Below are 18,286 nucleotides of genomic sequence, written 5' to 3'. Positions count from 1 at the left end.
CTTGTTGAACCTCATCAGATTTCTTGTGGCCCAATCCTCCAATTTGTCTAAGTCACTCTGGACCCTATCTCTGCCCTCAAGCGTATCTACCTCTCCCCCTAGCTTAGTGTCATCTGCAAACTTGCTGAGGGTGCAATCCATCCCCTCATCCACGTCGTTAATAAAGTTATTGAACAAAACCGGTCCGAGAACTGAACCTTGGGGCACTCCACTAGAAACCGACCACAATCCTGACACTGAGCCGTTGATCACTACCCGCTGGGCCTGGCCTTCTAGCCAGCTTTCTATCCATCTTACTGTCCATTTATCCAATCCACATTCCCTTAACTTGCTGGTAAGAATACTGTGGGAGACCGTATCAAAAGCCTTGCTAAAGTCAAGGTATATAACATCCACTGACTTTCCCATGTCCACCGAGCCAGTTACCTCATCCTAGAAGCTAATCAGATTGGTCAGGCACAACTAGCCCTTTGTGAATCCATGCAGACTATTCCTGATCACTTTCCTCTCTTCGAAGTGCCTCAAAATGGATTCCTTAAGGATCCCTTCCATGATTTTTCCAGGAACCGAGGTAAGACTGACCGGCCTATAGTTCCCTGGATTGTCCTTCTTCCCTTTTTTAAAGATGGGCACTACATTTGCCTTTTTCCAATCATCCAGGATCTCTCCCGATCTCCACGACTTTTCAAAGATAATGGCCAAAGGCTCCTCAATGACATTTGACAACTCCCTCAGTACCCTCGGATGCATTAAGTCCAGACCCATGGATTTGTGTACGTTTAGCTTCCCTGGGGGGGGGAGGGAGGGAGTCCCCTCAGGGCAGGCACGTAGGCCATGGCCTAGCAAGTTCTCACCTGACCGGGGAAGGAGTTTGAACTCCCTGGGGGAGTGAAGCAAAATGAAGGACAATGTAGCACTTTAAAGACTAACAAGATGGTTTATTAGATGATGAGCTTTCGTGGACCAGACCCACTTCCTCAGATTAAAAAAAAAAAAAAAAAAAAAAGTGGGGAGTGAGTGATCGGTGGCTAGGAGAGGGGGTGTTTTTAGTGTGCGGAAGATGAGGAAAGCAGACCTAGGACAATATAGGGAGTTCAGGGGCCTGTGAACCCTTCCCCACCCCCCACAAGGGAACTAAGGCTGTCTGCCCATCCTCCTATGTCTACATGGAGCTTATGCTGTGCTGTATCGCTGAGAAGCAATACAACCTTCTTGTCTAGTCCATGGCAGAGTCACATCTGGCTGCAGATGAGGGTGCAGGGTTGGGGGTCCCTGACGCACTGTCACGGTGGGATGCACTGCACCCCATGGATGGAGCTTCCAGCAGCAAGTGACTGGATGCAGAAGAAAGAAGGGGGCTTGCAAGAGCCAGGCATGCTGGAGGCAGAGTGAAGTGATTCTTGGGAGTTGTGGGGCGCTGCAGCATCGGCCGGTGAGTCTGCACCCCGGGGAACAACAGGGAGATGGCCTACACCCGACTCCTGAAGGCAGACATTGTGGGGCAGTGCAAGAAGAGCGGCCTGCCTATGGGGAAAGCAACCAAGGCCCAGCTGATTGCCTGGCTGGAAGAGAATGACCAGTCCAGGGGCCTGGATCCTGTCCCAACAGGGAACAGCCAGACCCCCCCGGGCGCGTCTCAGACTCTCAGTCAGGAGGAAGGTCTAGAGTCCGTCAGACAGACTCGGTGCCCACCAGGCCATGCTCTGCCAGCAGTGGCTCGTCTCGGGCGGGCTGGAGCTGTGACTGCTGGAGATCAAGCTAAGGCTAAAGGAATTGGAGCCCAAGAGAAAGAGATGGAGCATGAGGACCGTAGGGAGGAAAGCCAGGAACGGGAGAAGGGGAGCCAGGACAGAGAGACACAGTAGCAGCATGAGCAGGCCATGGTGGAGCTGAGAAACCGAGGGGCCCCGGCTGCAGTGAGTGGGGAGAGTCCAGGGGGCCCGGAATGGCCACACACTTTAAGAAGCTAGTGCTGGCCCAATGTAAGGATGTAGGGGACATGGACGGGTTTCTTAGCTCCTTTGAGCAAGCCTGTGAGCTACACCAGGTCCCCGCAGCTGACTGGCTCCAGCAGCTCACCCCCTTGCTGGATCAGAAGACCGCAGGGGTGCTCAACCAGCTGGAGATTCTGCAGCTGGGTGACTACGAACGGGTCAAACAGGCCTTGCTGCACAAGTTCGGGGTGAACCCCGAGACGTACAGGAAGAAGTTCCGGGATGCGCTGAAGGGGCCAGAGGAGCCCTACGTGGATCTGGCCTCCCGCCTGGCGCAATCCTGCCGCAAGTGGGTGTTCGGGGTGGGGGCCCCGACCTCAGAGGACCTGGTTAAGCTGATGATCCTGGAACAGTTCTATGAAGCGTGCCCACCCAGCCTGAGGCTGTGGATCAGGGACCAGAAGCCAAAGGACCCCCCATGACATAGGGAGGCTGGCGGACAAGTTCATGGACAGCCGGTCCAAGTGTGAAAGGGAATCCCAGAGAGAAAGGGACTCACACAGAGACCGTTATCAGCTGAGCAACAAAGGAAATCCCCTACGGGTGGAGCCCAAGAGACAGGGGCCAGCGATCCTTCCGCCAGAGGGCCAGCCAGGGCCTGGATGGAGCCAGCCCGAAGGGACCCACAGGACTTAACCTGCCATCACTGTAGGCAAAGAGGCCACAAGAGGGATCAGTGCCCCAGGCACCAGGACAGGCCCCACAACTTGGGACTTCCCAGGGTTAACTGGGTGGGGCTGGAAGAGGAGCAGGCTGCCCCGGGGGCAAGCGCTGGCAGGTCCCTCTCAGCTCAGGGGGGAGGCTGCTCAGGCCAGCTCCTCCGGGAGACCTGAGACTCCGGAGGCAGATTTCTCCATGTACCGGGTGGGGGCGGGGCAGCCCCTGCGGAGCGAGTGCCTCGTGCCCCTGGAAGTGGATGGCAGGAAAGTGACGGGTTTCTGGGACACGGGGGCGGAGGTGACGCTGCCCCGGCCCAATGTAGTAGCCCCAGACCACATGGTGCCCAATATCTAACTGACCCTGAGGGGCATAGATGGGTCCCCATCTAAGGTGCCTATAGCCTGGGTGCATCTGAAGTGGGGGGCTCAGGAGGGCCCCAAGGAAGTGGGAGTGCACCAGCACTTGCCTACATAGGTGCTAATGGGGAGAAGCCTAGAGGAATGGCCAGAAGGACCCCGCAATTCTCTGGTAACCACCTGTAGCCAGAGGCAGTGAGAGGCTGGTGACCCTGACCCAGGGGAAGGCTCCCTGCAGGGGGCACGGGGTCCTGACCCAGCAGACACGGGGCCCAGCAGGGCTGGGACCCCGGATTCAGGCAGGGGAGGGGAACAGGTCCCTGTCCCTGCCCCAGCTGCTGAATTCCAAGCTGAGGTGCAGGCAGATCCCTCCTTACAGAAGGTAAGGGACCGGACTGGCCTCGGTGCAGCTGAGCCCCTGGGGAGAGGCTGCTAGGAAAGGTTCTTGTGGGAGAAAGGATTCCTGTACCGGGAATGGCTCCCCGGCAGGGAAGGTGGGGATGTGGGCTGCCCCAGGCTGCTGTATCTGGCCCATGATGTCCCATTCGCGGGGCATCGGGGTATTCAGCGCACCCAGCTGAGGCTGCTTCACACCTTTTACTGGCCCGGGATATTTACGGCTGTGCAGAAGTACTGCTTGTCCTACGACTCCTGCCAGAGGGCCCAGGAAGCCCAAGACTGGGGGAAAGCAGCCTTGAGGCACTGGCCCATCACAGAGGCGCCTTTCCAGAAGGCAGCAATAAATATAGTGGGGCCTATCGGCCAGGCAACCCAGGCAGGGAAGAAATACATCCTGGTGGTGTGGATTTGGCTACCGGCTGCCCTGAGGCTGTGGCTCTGCCCTCTATCAAGGCAGACAGGGTGGCAGACGCACTGCTGGCCATTTTCAGCAGGGTGGGGTTTCCCCAGGAGGTCCTCATGGACCAGAGGTCCAACTTCACATCGGCCCTGCTCCAGGGCTTGTGGGAGAAGCACGGGGGCCAGTTCACCTGGACCCCAGCATATCGCTCCCGGTCCAACAGGCTGGTGGGAAGGTTCCAGGGGTCCCTGAAGCAGATGCTGGAGGCCTTTATGCACTGTCACCCGCAGGACTGGGACAAGTACCTGCCCCACCTGCTGTCTGCACACAGGGAGGTGCCCCAATGGTCCACCAGGTTCTCCCTGACTGAGGTATGGTGCAGAAGGGGAAGGAGCCCCCGGGGCTTTCTGAGAGAGTTATGGAAGGGCGAGGCCTCCGTGGATGGAGAGTCGGGGGTGGAGGACATCCTGGCTTTCCGGGAAAGGCTCGCTGAACTGATGGGCCCAGCCAGAGAGACCCTGGGCAGAGCCCCAGGGAAGCAGAAGGGTTGGTACAACCACAGAGGGTGGGACCACATCGGCCCCCTCAAAGTCATCCAGCAGCCGAACAAGGCGGAACTGGCTCCTGCAGGGCACACTGTGGCAGGCCCAAGCAAAGGGGAGCACCAATGTCACAGCCGCTGCTTTACCCGGCAGGGGACCCGAACTTCCCAAGGCCACAGGCGGAGTGATCCCGCTCAGTTTGCTTGGAGGGGGAGAGAGCCACTGTGACGATGCATCGGGGACCCCCGACCCTGCACCCTCATCTGCAGCCAGATGTGACTCTCCGCCAGGCAGTAGACTAGAAGGTTGTATTGCTTCTCAGCGATACAGCACAGCATAGGCTCGATGTAGACATAGGAAGATGGGCAGACAGCCTTAGTTTCCTTGGGGAGGGGGGGGTGGAAGGTTCACAGGCCCCTGAACCTCCTATCAGGGTGGCCCATGAACCTAGGCAAACTAGGCAGTTGCCTAGGGCGTCACTGGCCCGGGCACCCGATGATGTCACAGGGCCCCGGGGCGCCCCGTGATTACGTCACGGCCATGCAGGCGGGGGCGCCGATTGTGCGTTCCACCTGGGGCGCCAGCGGCCTCAGGCCGCTCCTGCCCCCTATACTGTTCTAGGTCTGCTTTCTTCATCTTCCCCATGCTAAAAACACCCCCCCTCCCAGCCACAGATTACTCACGCCCCCCAGGTAGCCACCCCCCTTCCTTTGTTCAAACTCCTTCCCCTGGCCAGGTGAGAAGTTGTTAGGCCATGGCCTACGTGCCTGCCCTCAGGGACCACCCCTCCCTTCCCCTTCCCCCGGCTAGGCAGTGACACAGACACACACACCATCTCTGCAGAGCAGCACAGGCCAGTAGGGGTCACCCACAACACAACACAGCAACCAGTGAATGCCAAACCAGAGTGGAGCCAGGGCCACAAGCGTGTACAACACACCCCACTAGGTCACACAGGCTAACCAGACTATAGTTACCTGGGTCATCCCGCTTGCCCTTTTGGAATATTGGTATAGAAGCAACACTTCCAGTCTTCTGAACTGTCCCCAGCATCCAAGTTTTATTGAAAATTACTGTCAGCAGGCCAGAGATCTTTTAGGTGCCTTGGGTCCAAGTTAGCCAGGCCTGCTATTTTAAAATGTGTATCCCTTGTACATATTGTTTAACATTAACTCCTTTGAGGAGTAAGGCGCCATTTGATCCTTCTAAATAGTAATCAAGGAGGCCTGTGCTCTGTCCCCAGAAAACAGAGATCCCCTGCTGAAGTAATGGGTAGAAGTGATCTAGGTTCAATCCCTGACTAATTTAGGCACTGATTATAGGGACATACAGACTGGATCAGACTCATGGCTCATTCAGTATCCCACCTGTGACAGCAACCAGCATCAGCTGCTTCAGAGGAAGGAAAGAATATCTAGGGAAACTCTCAGGTTAATGTTTGATCCACTTAAGTGTGCTTTGATTGTACAGGGAGAGCTGAGAGGAGAACTTCTGCCAACCCTAGAGGCTATAAATCTATGGAGTTTACCTTTAGCTATTGGCAACCACCTTTTAGAGCAGTTAGCTTACCTCACAATAACTGTATCTCTTCAAACCGTTCATTCTAGTCATAGTGCACATGCTCTATGCTCAGGAGTTTGGAACATTCTCAGCTGCAACATCAATTGGGGTGGTGCCTGTGTAACCACCACCAGGTGGATTTGAACCTAGGCCCTCTGGAGTTGAGTCTAGGAGCCTCTACCCTCTGGGCTAAAAGCCAGCTGGCTCCCAGCCTGTGCTGTAGAGGTCTCTTGATCTTAACTGTTGCTGTGGTCTAGGTACCACTTGTATTGCTCAGTAACCACACTAGGTATGTGAGTTACACCTGCATTCTGCAAACCCTTGCTTTTCCCCTCCTGCAGACACAAAATATAGACCCCAACCAGCACTCACATGCTCCCTTTTGAGCAACAGGAAAAGAGGGTGGCTCATGATAAGTGCATATGAAGAGCATCTTCAAGAATCAGAATTATTATATCACAAGTAGCCATGTTTTCTTTGTGTGCCTGTCTACGTGGATCCCGCTCATGGCAATTAGCCAGCAGCTGACTGCTGTGTAGGATGGGAAGCTGGAGTTCATCTGAAGAAGGACAGTGGTGCCACCCTACCCAATGGGGCGTCTGAGCTAGAAGTCACCATCAGAGACTAATGGTGAGTGAATGTATGACCTGAAGACCATGTTGCTGCTACTGCATGCTGTCAAAGCAGCCTGGACTCTGGTAGATCAAAGTTCCACTATGATGTGAAGGGCTCAGCTTATCAGTGGCACAGGCTATTCTGATACAGTCAGAAATCCATTTAGAGTCTTTGTGCTGAAACAGCCTTTCCTTTTACTCTAATAACAAATGATATAAACAGCATAGGTGATTTACACAAATCTTGCCTTGTGAAGATTATACCAAAATGCCTTTTTAAAATCCAAGGTGTGTAGCTTTGTCTCTCCTCTAGAAAGATGAGGCCTTGGAAAAAACATTGGCAAGTGGATTTAATGAATAATACAGAAATCCAACATCACTTTCAGAATAATTTTAGGGCGAGGTCTCATTGTTACCCTGTCTGCATGAAATATTGTATATGGAGGGTTGCCATCACAGCCTGAATCTCTCATTCTGCGTGCTAAAATGATTGTGGTTTTTCAATGAGGTGATAAGAAAGATGACAATGGTTCACATAAAAGAACCATAAGGCACAAGAGCATCATGTTCAATTCCCATGGGCCAGCTATTTTCCTTATAGGTTCCTTATAAGACCCTTTATACATCATGATCCATATGATGTGAAAACACTAAGGCTCCCGTAGTGGTGGACAGAAGGCCAAAATTGCTGTAACATGAACCTTGCCTGAATTAATGGGCAACGCTGATTGCTTCCAAAACATTCTAGAATCGTAAGTATAGAAACTTGTCATGGAACATAGCCGTGTGAGAATGATGAGAGAGAAGAACATTTCCATTTGGCCACATAGGTTCTCCTAGTAAATAGTTTTCACTCTGTAACAAGAGATCTTGAATTTCTAATGAACAGTTACTCTTCTACTGATGGCATCCACGCTATGCAAACAGGGCATGGGTGAAGAATTAGGCCAGAATGCTGAGAGATTCGGTCCATCTGGCTAGGCAGACTACTGAATCACTCTTTGGACAGAAGCAGTAGAGCTGAGTCCCAGACTTGGTGAGATCAGGCCAGACCTACTGGAATGATTCAAACATTGTTCTGTCTCTCTTTCTACAACATACTCAGAATGAAAATGCAAGACAAAAAAGCGTATATTAGGTGATTTGAGCAGGGAACCATAAAAACATTTGCTATGGATCACAGGCTTTTCTCCCTTGGGTATAGAAAATGTGACACTTCTGTTTCCTGTTGAAGGTTAACATGTCCACTTGAGGAATTCTCATTCTCAGAAGATCCATCCCACATAAAGGAGAATGCTTAAAACCTGACAATGGCATAGCACCAGTTAATATAGTAAGCAGTTACTATCTACTGAACTAACTGCACAGGTACTATTAATTAACTATTTACAAAAGCTCTCTGACCATCTCACTATCGCCACCAGTAATTGTGCAGTAGAACCCTAAGGAAGCTCTAAGATCTCGGGTAAGAGGGAAGTGAGAAGGACTGGGACAGAGCTACACAAGGAGCTACAGGGGGTAAAGGACAGGATTGCCATCTTAAGGGGTACTGCTGGGCAAAGCTCCCCAGCTTTGGTGCACTGGGCACATGCACACCTGAGTGGAATGCACATCTGAAACATGCAAAGAACCATGAAGCTTTTCTCATTGTCACTCCATTGACCTCACTCAGTTGTTACCAATGATCTCACACCTCTGTCTACGTCATAGAAACAACTTGTGGGAAAGTCCTGGTAATTGAGGGTATGGCTACACCACAGAGTTTTTTCTGAAAAACGTAAATTTTTCTGAAAAAACTTCAATTATGTCCACACTGCAATCGCATTCTTTTGAAAAAAAATTGAAAGAACAGAGGGGTTTTTCCAGCATTGGTAATCCTCTTTCTACGAGGAAGAAGGCTTTTTCCAAAAGAGCTCTTTTGGAAAAAGGTGCGTGTGGACGGGGAAGAGGGAGTTCTTTCAGAAGAGGAAAGAGGAAAAAGCACAGGTACTCTGGTGGCCACTCTGTCCATAGTAATCACAGTTTAAATGTGAGATAGTATCCATTCAATGAGGATGCTATCTTTCCAAAAAGCTTTGGCAGTGTGGATGTGATCTTTTGGAAGAAGTTTTTTCAAAAGATCTCTTCTGGAAAAGCTTCTTCCAAAAGAAGCCTGCAATCTAGATGCAGCCTAACTGACCCTCTATACAAGCGGAGCTGAACAACTTTTTTACAGCTCTCTGGTGTAATTCCACAGTAGATAAATCCTATCAGCCAACATGGCGTATCCTGACCTGGAGGCTAGCTAAGGAGTAGATTTTTCTCCTCCAAAGATTCAGTGTTTTTGGTTCTTTATTCTCCATCTTATAATTCACGGATTGCTTGGATCCTTCTATTAGTGCAGTTACTACTAAGGATAAAGGCAAGTAAAAAACGTAAATTCAAACCCATTTGATGGAATTTCATGTCTCCAGTTCACATGCTTGGATGTGGCAGAGACTGAAGCTGGAATAGAAAGATCTAAAATTCCCTCCTAGATTAGCAATACCACTATACTCTGGGATGTAGGCTGTAAAATTGGAAATAGTTTATATGCCTTTTCTTGTGCCATCTCCAGAGAAACAGAGAAGGTTCCAGCCATCCTCTTAAGCAACTCCTGGAATGAGTTAAAGTCACCTATGGTAGCAGGGACATAAGGAGGCATCTGATGAAAATGATAAAAAAGGAGGTGCAGGTGGATCTTTCTGATAGCTCTGTATTGTTTTCTTCATTAATTTGCTGCTGCTTTTCCTGAATGTTTCCCTTGCAGATGAGTGAGAGAGATGAGCTCACAGGCTCAGGTTCAGTTTTGTCTCTGGACCTTGGTGCAGGTAGTGGAAATTGTCCCTGAAAATAAAACAAATATGGAAAAATGGCCAGATCTGCAACCTCTACAGACATGATCCACCAGGCCAAGAAGGAGGCACCCAAGGAGCAAGGGGAGGCTGAGAAACATGACCTCTGTATGAAAAATAGCAAGACCAGTCCTTTGCTTTTCTATGTCCTTGGATTGGCCCACCGAGAATTGAGGCAGGCTGGGGGAAGGGTTTCTATTGCAAATAGGAGACAAAGAAGAGGACAAAAAGATTTCCCAGGGAGGAGATACCCTTGGGGAATATGACTCTCTCCTAAGCAATGTGTCAGTCATTAAGGGGAATTGCCTCTCCAACTGGAAGGACAAGTCTTGAAATGTGGAGATATGGGTTCAGCCTTGAGGTAGCCAAACTACTATGTTATAGCTACATACAATATTTTTTGCCAGCTGGTTCAAAATGAAATACTGTGAAACAAACTAATAACTGCAGTAACCACAAAAACTTTGTACCTTCAAACTAACTCATGGAAGAGAGAGGTTGTTCTGAGTCTGCCACCGTGTGCTCAAAGTCGCAGTTGGAGTCATTCTGCCCTTTCTGCTCTTAGGAAAGAAGGGTGAGAGGAGTCTACAGGGTGCACGTGTGACCCCTTCTTGACATTGCTGGTGAAATGCCCATTTGAGGTGTGTATGTCCCAGCCTGACAAAGCCCTGCCTGGGATGCTTTGGACAGGGAATTGGACTCGATGACTCCTGAGGTCCCTTCCAGTCCCAGGATTCTATGATTCTATGAAAACATTGCATAATCCTGTGTAAGCGGCAGTGGGATCCATAGACAGACACGGCTCCTATAAGGTGGGCACATAACTAGATAGATAACTACTCTCAGAGATAGTATCAGAGGGGTAGCCGTGTTAGTCTGAATCTGCAAAAGCGACGAGGAGTCCTGTGGCACCTTATAGACTAACTGAAGTGTAGGAGCATAAGCTTTCGTGGGCAAAGACCCACTTCGTCACAAGCATGTCTACTCTCAGAGAGTAGTTATTAACTGTCACACTGGAAGGGCATAACAAGTGGGCTTCCGCAGGGGACTGTTTTGGGACCGGTTCTGTTCAATATCTTCATCAACCATTTAGATATTGGCATAGAGCGTAGGCTTATTAAGTTTGCAGATGATATCAAGCTGGGTGGGGTTGCAACTGCTTTGGAGGATAGGGTCAAAATTCAAAATGATCTGGACAAACTAAAGAAATGGTCTGAGGTAAACAGGATGAAGTTTAATAAGGACAAGTGCAAAGTGCTCCACTTAGGAAGGAATAATCCATTACACACATACAGAATGGGAAGTGACTATCTAGGAAAGAGTACTACAGAAAGGGATTTAGGAGTCATAGTGGTCAGCAAGTTAAACATGAGTCAACAGTGTGACACTGTTGCAAAAAAAGGAAACATGATTATGGGATGCATTAACAGGAGTGTTGTGAGCAAGACACGAGACGTCATTCTTCCACTCTACTCTGCACTGATTAGGCCTCAATTGGAGTATTGTGTCCAGTTCTGGGCGCCACATTTCAAGAAAGATGTGGAGAAATTGAAGAAGGTCCAGAGAAGAGCAACAAGAATGATTAAAGGTCAAGAAACATAAAGCTATTAGGCAAGGCTGAAGGAATTGGGCTTGTTTAGTTTGGAAAGGACAAGACTGAGAAAGGACATGATAGTGGTTTTCAGGTATCTAAAAGGGTGTCACAGGGAGGAGGGAGAAAAATTATTCTCCTGGGCCTCTGAGGATAGGACAAGAAGCAATGGATTTAAACTGCAGCAAGGGAGGTTTAGGTTAGACATCAGGAAAAACTTCCTGCCAGTCAGAGTGGTTAAACACTGGAATAAATTGTCTAAGGAGGTTGTAGAATCTCCATCACTGGAGATATTTAAGAACAGGTTAGACAGACACCTGTCAGGGATGATCTAGATGGTGCTTGGTCCTGCTGTGAGGGCAGGGGACTGGACTCAATGACCTCTCAAGGTTCCTTCCAGTTCTAGTGTTCTAGGATTCTATGATAAAAAGAAAGTGGGATTTTTCTCGGCTAAAGAAAGAACAGGGGCAGACCTCAGCAATCTCAGGGTTTGTAAATCTTTACGTGACCCAGCTGAGCTTTTGGGGAAAACCAGGATATTTTACATGCTGATCCCAATACCTGTATAACTTTGGCTACCACCAATAGATTTCTGATCTCACCGGAAACTGAGTAAACAAAGTCAGCTTTTAACCCAGGGACTGAAAAGCTGCTCCCTTTTAGAATCCCAAACTTTTGTTTATTGACAAGGCTCTGAAGTGTTTGGAAAATAACTCCTCTGCTCCAATTCTGAAGAATCCAGGTTATGCATACTACATATATACGCATTCAACAAACACTGAGAAATTCTCTCAGGAAGAAGGCCAGAGCCGATATGGTTCTGTGTGTGCGCTGAAGTATACTAGTTATGTTGGAATATTTTAATAGCAGCTAAGTGGTAAAACTCTGTCTAAGGAAGATCTGCTAAATGAGGCCAACAGAGTGGGCTGTAAGTGCCTGGCACTTAGCTTTTATGTCATTTTGGTGCTGAATATAACGGCCCCTCCAGTTTGTGTGTTTGTTCAAGCCATAAGAGATAGTGTCAGATTTGCACATGAAGGCCAGTTCCGCAGGCTCGTTCTCCAGCTGATTCCTGAAATGACTTTCTAAAAGGACAGCCACCTTTACATCCATTAGTGGACACAAATCAGATGTCTGACATGGTAACACACAGAAACCTGCTAGGGAGCATTGAAGCTTCCCCGGGCATTCACCAATGGATGTAAAGATGGCTGTCCTCTTACAAAGTCATTCCAGGAATCAGCTGGAGAATGAGCCTGCGGAACTGGCCTTCATGTGCAAGTTTGACACTCTCTCTTATGGCTTGAACAAACACACAAACTGGAGGGGCTGGGATATTCAACACCCAAATGACATCACAAGCTAAGCGCTGGGCACTTCCAGCCCACTCTGTTAGCCTCACTTAGCACGGACATTTCAATTGAACATTTCCCCCTTTCCCTCACCCCTCTTCTCTGCTTTATATTTGAACCTCTGTGCCTCTTGCTCCATATCTGTCAGCTGAAGAATTGATTTGTGCCCACAACAGCGCATGATACTATCTACGTATTTAAGGTGCTACAGGACCATTGTTGTTTTGTAAGGTTTTTTAGTTACAGACTAACTCAGCTGCCCTTCTGAGACTAAGGAAGGCTGGTGATTTACCACCTAATAGCTTCTATGTAAAAGCTATTAAGCATTCCAAATACTGCTTACAATGTTCCTCTGTGCATAAAATTTTTTCTAAGAAGTTTTGTTGTCCTTTCTTGCTGAAGGTGGCAGGGGATTGTTATTAAAACTTATGTTCAGGATTATGTATGTAACAGCCTGTCAGAGTTAACTGTATAATGCTTTCTGAAAAGTCTTGAAGTGACAGAATTCTGACCTGTGCAGCAGCAGAGTTAAAACAAGTGCCAGAAAGGGGGGTGTTCTGAAGATGTACATAATATTTACATCCAGCACTTATTACACAAAGGGCACGCAAACAGGGTCTGCCACTTGTTACCTAAGCATCCCACTTTGCTACTCCAGTCTCTGCAATGAATACACATTGCATACAACCTAGAATTCAAGGTCTTTGTCCTGATATTCCCAGTTCTCTGTGGGATAGTCCCTAGCTACCTGACAAACTCCCTCTTCCACTGTGACTTTGGCTTTCCACAACAGCTGCATTCCACCGCAATGAAGCGGTTGATCAAAGGGCAGAGAAGTTTGATATGAGCAGAACCAACATTGTGGCACCCATTGCCAGCAAAGACAAACAATGACCAGGAGGATCAGCACATTGAGTATTAAATGTAAAGCTCATGTCTATGTCACAAATTTCCCACTGTAACTTCTTCTTTCACACAAGCAAACAAACAACCCACCCCCAAACTGTTATGGTCTGATCATGTTCTCACTCCCACCAGCAAAGAAACTCAGATACAACAGTGATGCAGGCCAAACAAATCAGAGAAAAAGACAAGTCAATACCTCCAGGTAGGGCACAGGAGTGTCTGGATTCAGAGGATATTCCCTCAGAAGTCGCTCCTCATCCAGGAACTTTCCAGCTCTGCCATTGAAGGCTGGCTGGAAGAGCCCATAGTTCAGAACATCCTTCAGGCTGTGGTTCAAGGTGCAAAGAATGCGCTGTTTGGAGACCCAGATAGGAACATCAGGATTTAGTCGCAGACATTTCTATGGAGAGAAAGAGATTGTGATTGTGATTAGAGGATGGGAATCCAGCATTTCTGTAATTTCATAACCACAGCGGTGAGACTGTGGAACAAGCTTAGAACAGGATATCTACAATCTTTTCCATGTCAGTGGCCAAGTGGCAACAGATGTTCTGATCTTCTGACATGAGAGAGAATCAGATCCATTAAGTTCCATCTCACCTGTCTCCTGTGGTGCCAGAGCAGGATCATTCCCTACAGTCTAATCTACATGATTTTATCCTGTTTGGAAATACAGGTCTTGAGTAATGGGATGTCTAGGAGAGCTTTCAATGGCCCAATACCATACAATTCACTGCAGGATGTTTTCTCCATTATTCAGCTTATATATGCCTATGGAAGGGTGAAGAGGCTCTACTGGATATCCAGAAGTTGGAAGAGCTCACACATATAAACAGAGACAAATTATTTTGCAAGGCTGGGGCCTGAAAGCTCAATTAGGGCCAATGAAGGAACCCAGGAAGGTCTTTAACTATTGGGAAGAGAAGCCTTGCAAAGGAGGCAGAGCTCAACATAAAATGTCTAGACACCATCTCTGACTGCTTCTTGGAACAGCTAGTCCTGGAACCACAATGGAAGAGTCAATTCTTTGTTTAGTCTTACATTGGGCACAGAATCTAGCCCAAGAGGTGAATACAGCTGAACTGCTCAGTAACAGTGACCATAACATAACTACACTGAACATCCTTGGAGGGAAGAAAATACCAAAGAAATCCACCACTGCAGCATTTAACAAAGTGGAACTACACAAAAATTGAAAGGCTTGTTCAATGGAAATTAAAAGGAATAGTCACAAAATTGAAATGCAAACTACGAGATGATTTAAAAACATAAGCCTCAAACTGAGCCTTCTGTCCTTCCACCCTGGCTTCCCTTGCACTAATTATTTACACCACAAAAACTCATCATGTAGCTGTGACACAGAAAATACACTGTGAAGACAAAAATGCATGGGGAGCTGAGAGTTAGGCCACTGGCAGCAAGAAGGAACTGAGAGAGGGAGGGGCATGAGTAAGGATGTTAAAATGCAGTTAATTGACTAGTCATCTAGTTGACAGGCACTTCCGCATTCCTCCTTTGACATGTACAAGAGCCCCCACTGGGCCCACTGGGGCTCTTGTATATTTCAAAGGAGGAATGCAGAACTCCGGTACAGCCCGGGGCCAGCAGGAGGTCCCACTGACTCTGGGCTGCCTTCTTTGAAATGCAGAAGAGTCCCCTGGGGGAGCTTTTGTACATTTCAAGGGAGGAATATGGAAGTGCCTATCAACTAGTCGACTAGTCAAAAAAATATCCGATAAGCAAATGCTTATCAAATAGTCGACTAGTCAACTAGTCTTTAACATCCTTAGGCACAACTGCTCTTAGTTACATCCTTTGAAGAGGCCACAAGGAGGCGTAGGATGTGTGTACGACCCCAGAGGATACTGCTGCAGGAGGAAAGTCCTGAGCTCTCAGTGGCACAAACACCCAGGTGAAACACATGTCTATAACCACCTAAAGAAGAAGCTCCATTTTAATTTTTCTCTGAAGCTACCACACCATTTCCAGTAGGTTGCTCTGGACTGCTGTAGAATCAAAAGAGCCTGCTAAAAAATGTAAGTCAAGCTAGCAACAGAATAGGAAGGGGATAAGTCATGATTAGGGATCCTACTTTTCTGTGATAAAACCCAAATTCTCCAATTAAAAAAAAAATCTGTGCTTTTTCACAATTAAAATGAAACACTCAATTTTACTTTCTCTAGCCACAATACATATCAATTGAACACAGTGTTTTATTGATGTATAGCAGAACTAACCATCTGAGTATCTTTTATCTGGCTTAACCAGGAGATCTTGAGTGATCTAAAAATCAAAAAGGAGTTCTACAAAAAAGGTGAAACTAGGTCAAATTACAAAGGATGAATATACACATATAACACAAACATATAAGAGCAAACTTAGAAAGGCAAAGACACAAAATGAGCTCAGTTTAACTAGAAAAATAAAGAGTAACAAGAAAGCATTCTACAAATATATTAAAAGCAAGAGGAAGACCCCAAGAACAAGGTTGGCCAATTACTCAATGGAGAAGGAAAACCAAGAACAAAAAATGTGAAAATGGCAGAGGTGCTTAACGACTTTTTTGTTTCAGATTTTATCAAGAAGATTGGGAGTGATTGGCCCCTAACATAGTGAATGCCAGCAAAAATGGGGTAGGTTCGGATGCTAAAATAGGGAAAGAACAAGTTAGAAATTACTTGGACAAGTCAGACGTCTTCAAGTCACCAAGGCCTGATGAATGCATCCTAGAATCACAGGCACAGACAGAACTGTCAGTCCCCTGGGCAAGATGGGGGATGGGCAGCTCCGCATTCACAGAAGGGGCAAGACCTCAGGTAGAAGGGTCAAGAATAGAACTAGCCAAACTCCGCCAGCTCTTCAATGCCACCTGGAATGTGCTGCCTGGGGCTCCAGCTGCCACACAGCTAAGATGGTTGGGAACCCCAGGTCCTTTTGAATCACTGGGCTGTGGGATAGTTGCCCCATTTGCCTCCCCTGTTGGCAGGCCTGCCTATATTGCTCAAAGAGCTGGCAGAGGAGGTATCTGAGCCATTAGCGATTATTTTTGAAGTCATAGAAATCAGGAGAGATTACAGAAGACCGGAAAAGGGCAAATCTAGTGCCCATCTATAAAAAGGGAAATAAGGACAACCCAAGGAATTACAGACCAGTCAGCTTAACTTCTATACCAGGAAAGATAACGAAGCAAATACTTCAGGAATCCTTCTTCAAACATAGAAGATAATTAGGTGAAAAGTAACAACATGGATTTGTAAAGAACAAAAAATGTCAAACCAACTAGATCACTTTCTTTTATAGGCTAATAAACCTTGTGGATAAGTGGGAAGTGGTAGATGTGGTATATCTAAACCATAGTGAGGCATTTGATATAGTCTTGTGTGGGACACCCAATGTACAGTCAACCTGTGGAACTCCTTGCCAGAGGATATTGTGAAGGCCAGGACTTTAACAAGGGTCAAAAAAGAGTTAGATAAATTCATGGAGGATAGGTCTACTAATGTCTATTAGACAGGATTAGCAGGAATGGTGTACCTAGTTTCTGTTTGTCAGAAGCTGGGAACAGGTGACAGGGGAGAGATCACTTGATGATTCCCTGTTCTGTTCATTCCCTCTGGGGCATCTGGCATTGGCCACTGTCAGAAGACAAGATACTGGGCTAGTGTAGCCAGACACAAAACCCCATCTTGTTTTTCCCCCCCCAGAGAGCAAGAGAAAGGCAGTCAGCCTTTGATGCCCTGGGAACACAGGTTTGCTGCCTGTCCCTGACTCTACCATAAACAGAAACCAGACAGTAAATGGGCTAGCTGACGACCCGGGGCCTCCCGTTGCCCTGATGGCTAGTACCAGTAATTGACACGCCTGCACTGTCCCAGGAGAGGAATCTTCGCCCATCACATACCAGAAGTGCCCATTGTCTGCATTTTCCCAGGTGTGAATTATGCTTTGCACCCTTCGTGGGAAACTTGGCATTCAAAGCCATTTTTCCTAATTGGCCACTTGAGCCCAGGAAGAAGCCTACATGACCCAAGGGGTATAAAAGAGGTTCAGCAGCCCACCCCATTTGAGCTCCAATCATCTATACCTGCTGGCAGGTATTGATTGTCTCCCGAGGTCTGTGGGACGCCCAACCTCGCCCTACTTCTTCCCGAGGGATTGAGAGAAAGACGCTGGCCACGCCAAGTCTGGAACGCAGGGGTGAGACTATATACCTGCTATGTGTCTATTTTGCATGCATTTAATAAGAGCTCAGAGAACCAAAGGGTTTCATGGTACCTGTAAGTGACTTATTAGTGTAATTTCTGTCCTGTCCTTTGTAGTGTTTGTGTTATCTGTAACACAGTAGTAGCATTTAACAACTAAGTTTACCCTGTAACAATAAATAGTAACTGTTTAAGCTTTAACCTGACTCCTTCAGTTGCTGTAACAGAACCAAGCACAATTTAAAAGAACTTCAGCCGGTCATAAGGGACTCACTGCCCTGACCGTCGGCTGACAGCTAGATGGACTGATTCAGCTGACCCAGTATTCTTATGTTCTTCTGACCATCTCATTAACAAACTAGGTGGAACTACTACAAGATGGGTGTATAACTAGTTAAATAATCATTCACAGAGAGTAGTTATCAATGTTTCACAGTCATACTGGAAGGGTATAACAAGACAAGTTCCACAGGGATCAGCTCAGGGACCAGTTCTGTTCAACATTTTCATCAATGGTTTAAATAATGACAAAGAGAGTACCATTATTATTAAGTTTGCAGATGATATCAAGCTGGAAAGCGTTGCAAGTGCTTTGGAGGACAGGGTCATAATTCAAAATGATCTGGACAAACTGGTGAAATGGTCTGAGATAAATAGGATGAAAGTCAATAAGGACAAATGCAAAGGACTCCACTTAGGAAGGAAAAGTCAGTTGCATACATTCAAAATGGGAAATGACTGTCTAGGAAGGAGTACCGTAGCTAGAGAGCTAGGGTCACAGAAGACCACAAGTTAAATATGAGTCAACAGTGTGACACTGTTGCAAAAAAAGCAAAC

The 18,286-nt window shown here is 47.5% G+C and overlaps 1 protein-coding gene and 1 pseudogene across 3 annotated transcripts in view; one reads left to right on the top strand and one right to left on the bottom strand.

Moving 5' to 3' along the window:
* The window catches only part of SHANK3 (SH3 and multiple ankyrin repeat domains 3), a 780,355-nt gene that overhangs the window by 580,475 nt on the left and 181,594 nt on the right, over positions 1 to 18,286 (bottom strand). For 2 of the 3 annotated variants that reach the window (XM_075914851.2, XM_089777650.1), the window contains one exon: positions 13,444 to 13,647. In XM_075914851.2, coding sequence (XP_075770966.2) covers positions 13,444 to 13,647 — 204 coding nt within the window. Of the gene's footprint in view, positions 1 to 13,443; positions 13,648 to 18,286 lie in introns of those variants that run through there. The other variant, XM_075914857.2, reaches the window with a different exon arrangement.
* LOC149525510 (uncharacterized) lies at positions 1,881 to 13,235 on the top strand (annotated as a pseudogene).

The sequence above is a fragment of the Pelodiscus sinensis genome, chromosome 1, assembly GCF_052426305.1.
Source record: "Pelodiscus sinensis isolate ZL-2025 chromosome 1, ASM5242630v1, whole genome shotgun sequence".
Taxonomy (NCBI): domain Eukaryota; kingdom Metazoa; phylum Chordata; order Testudines; family Trionychidae; genus Pelodiscus; species Pelodiscus sinensis.
This window is presented reverse-complemented; position numbering and strand designations above follow the sequence as displayed.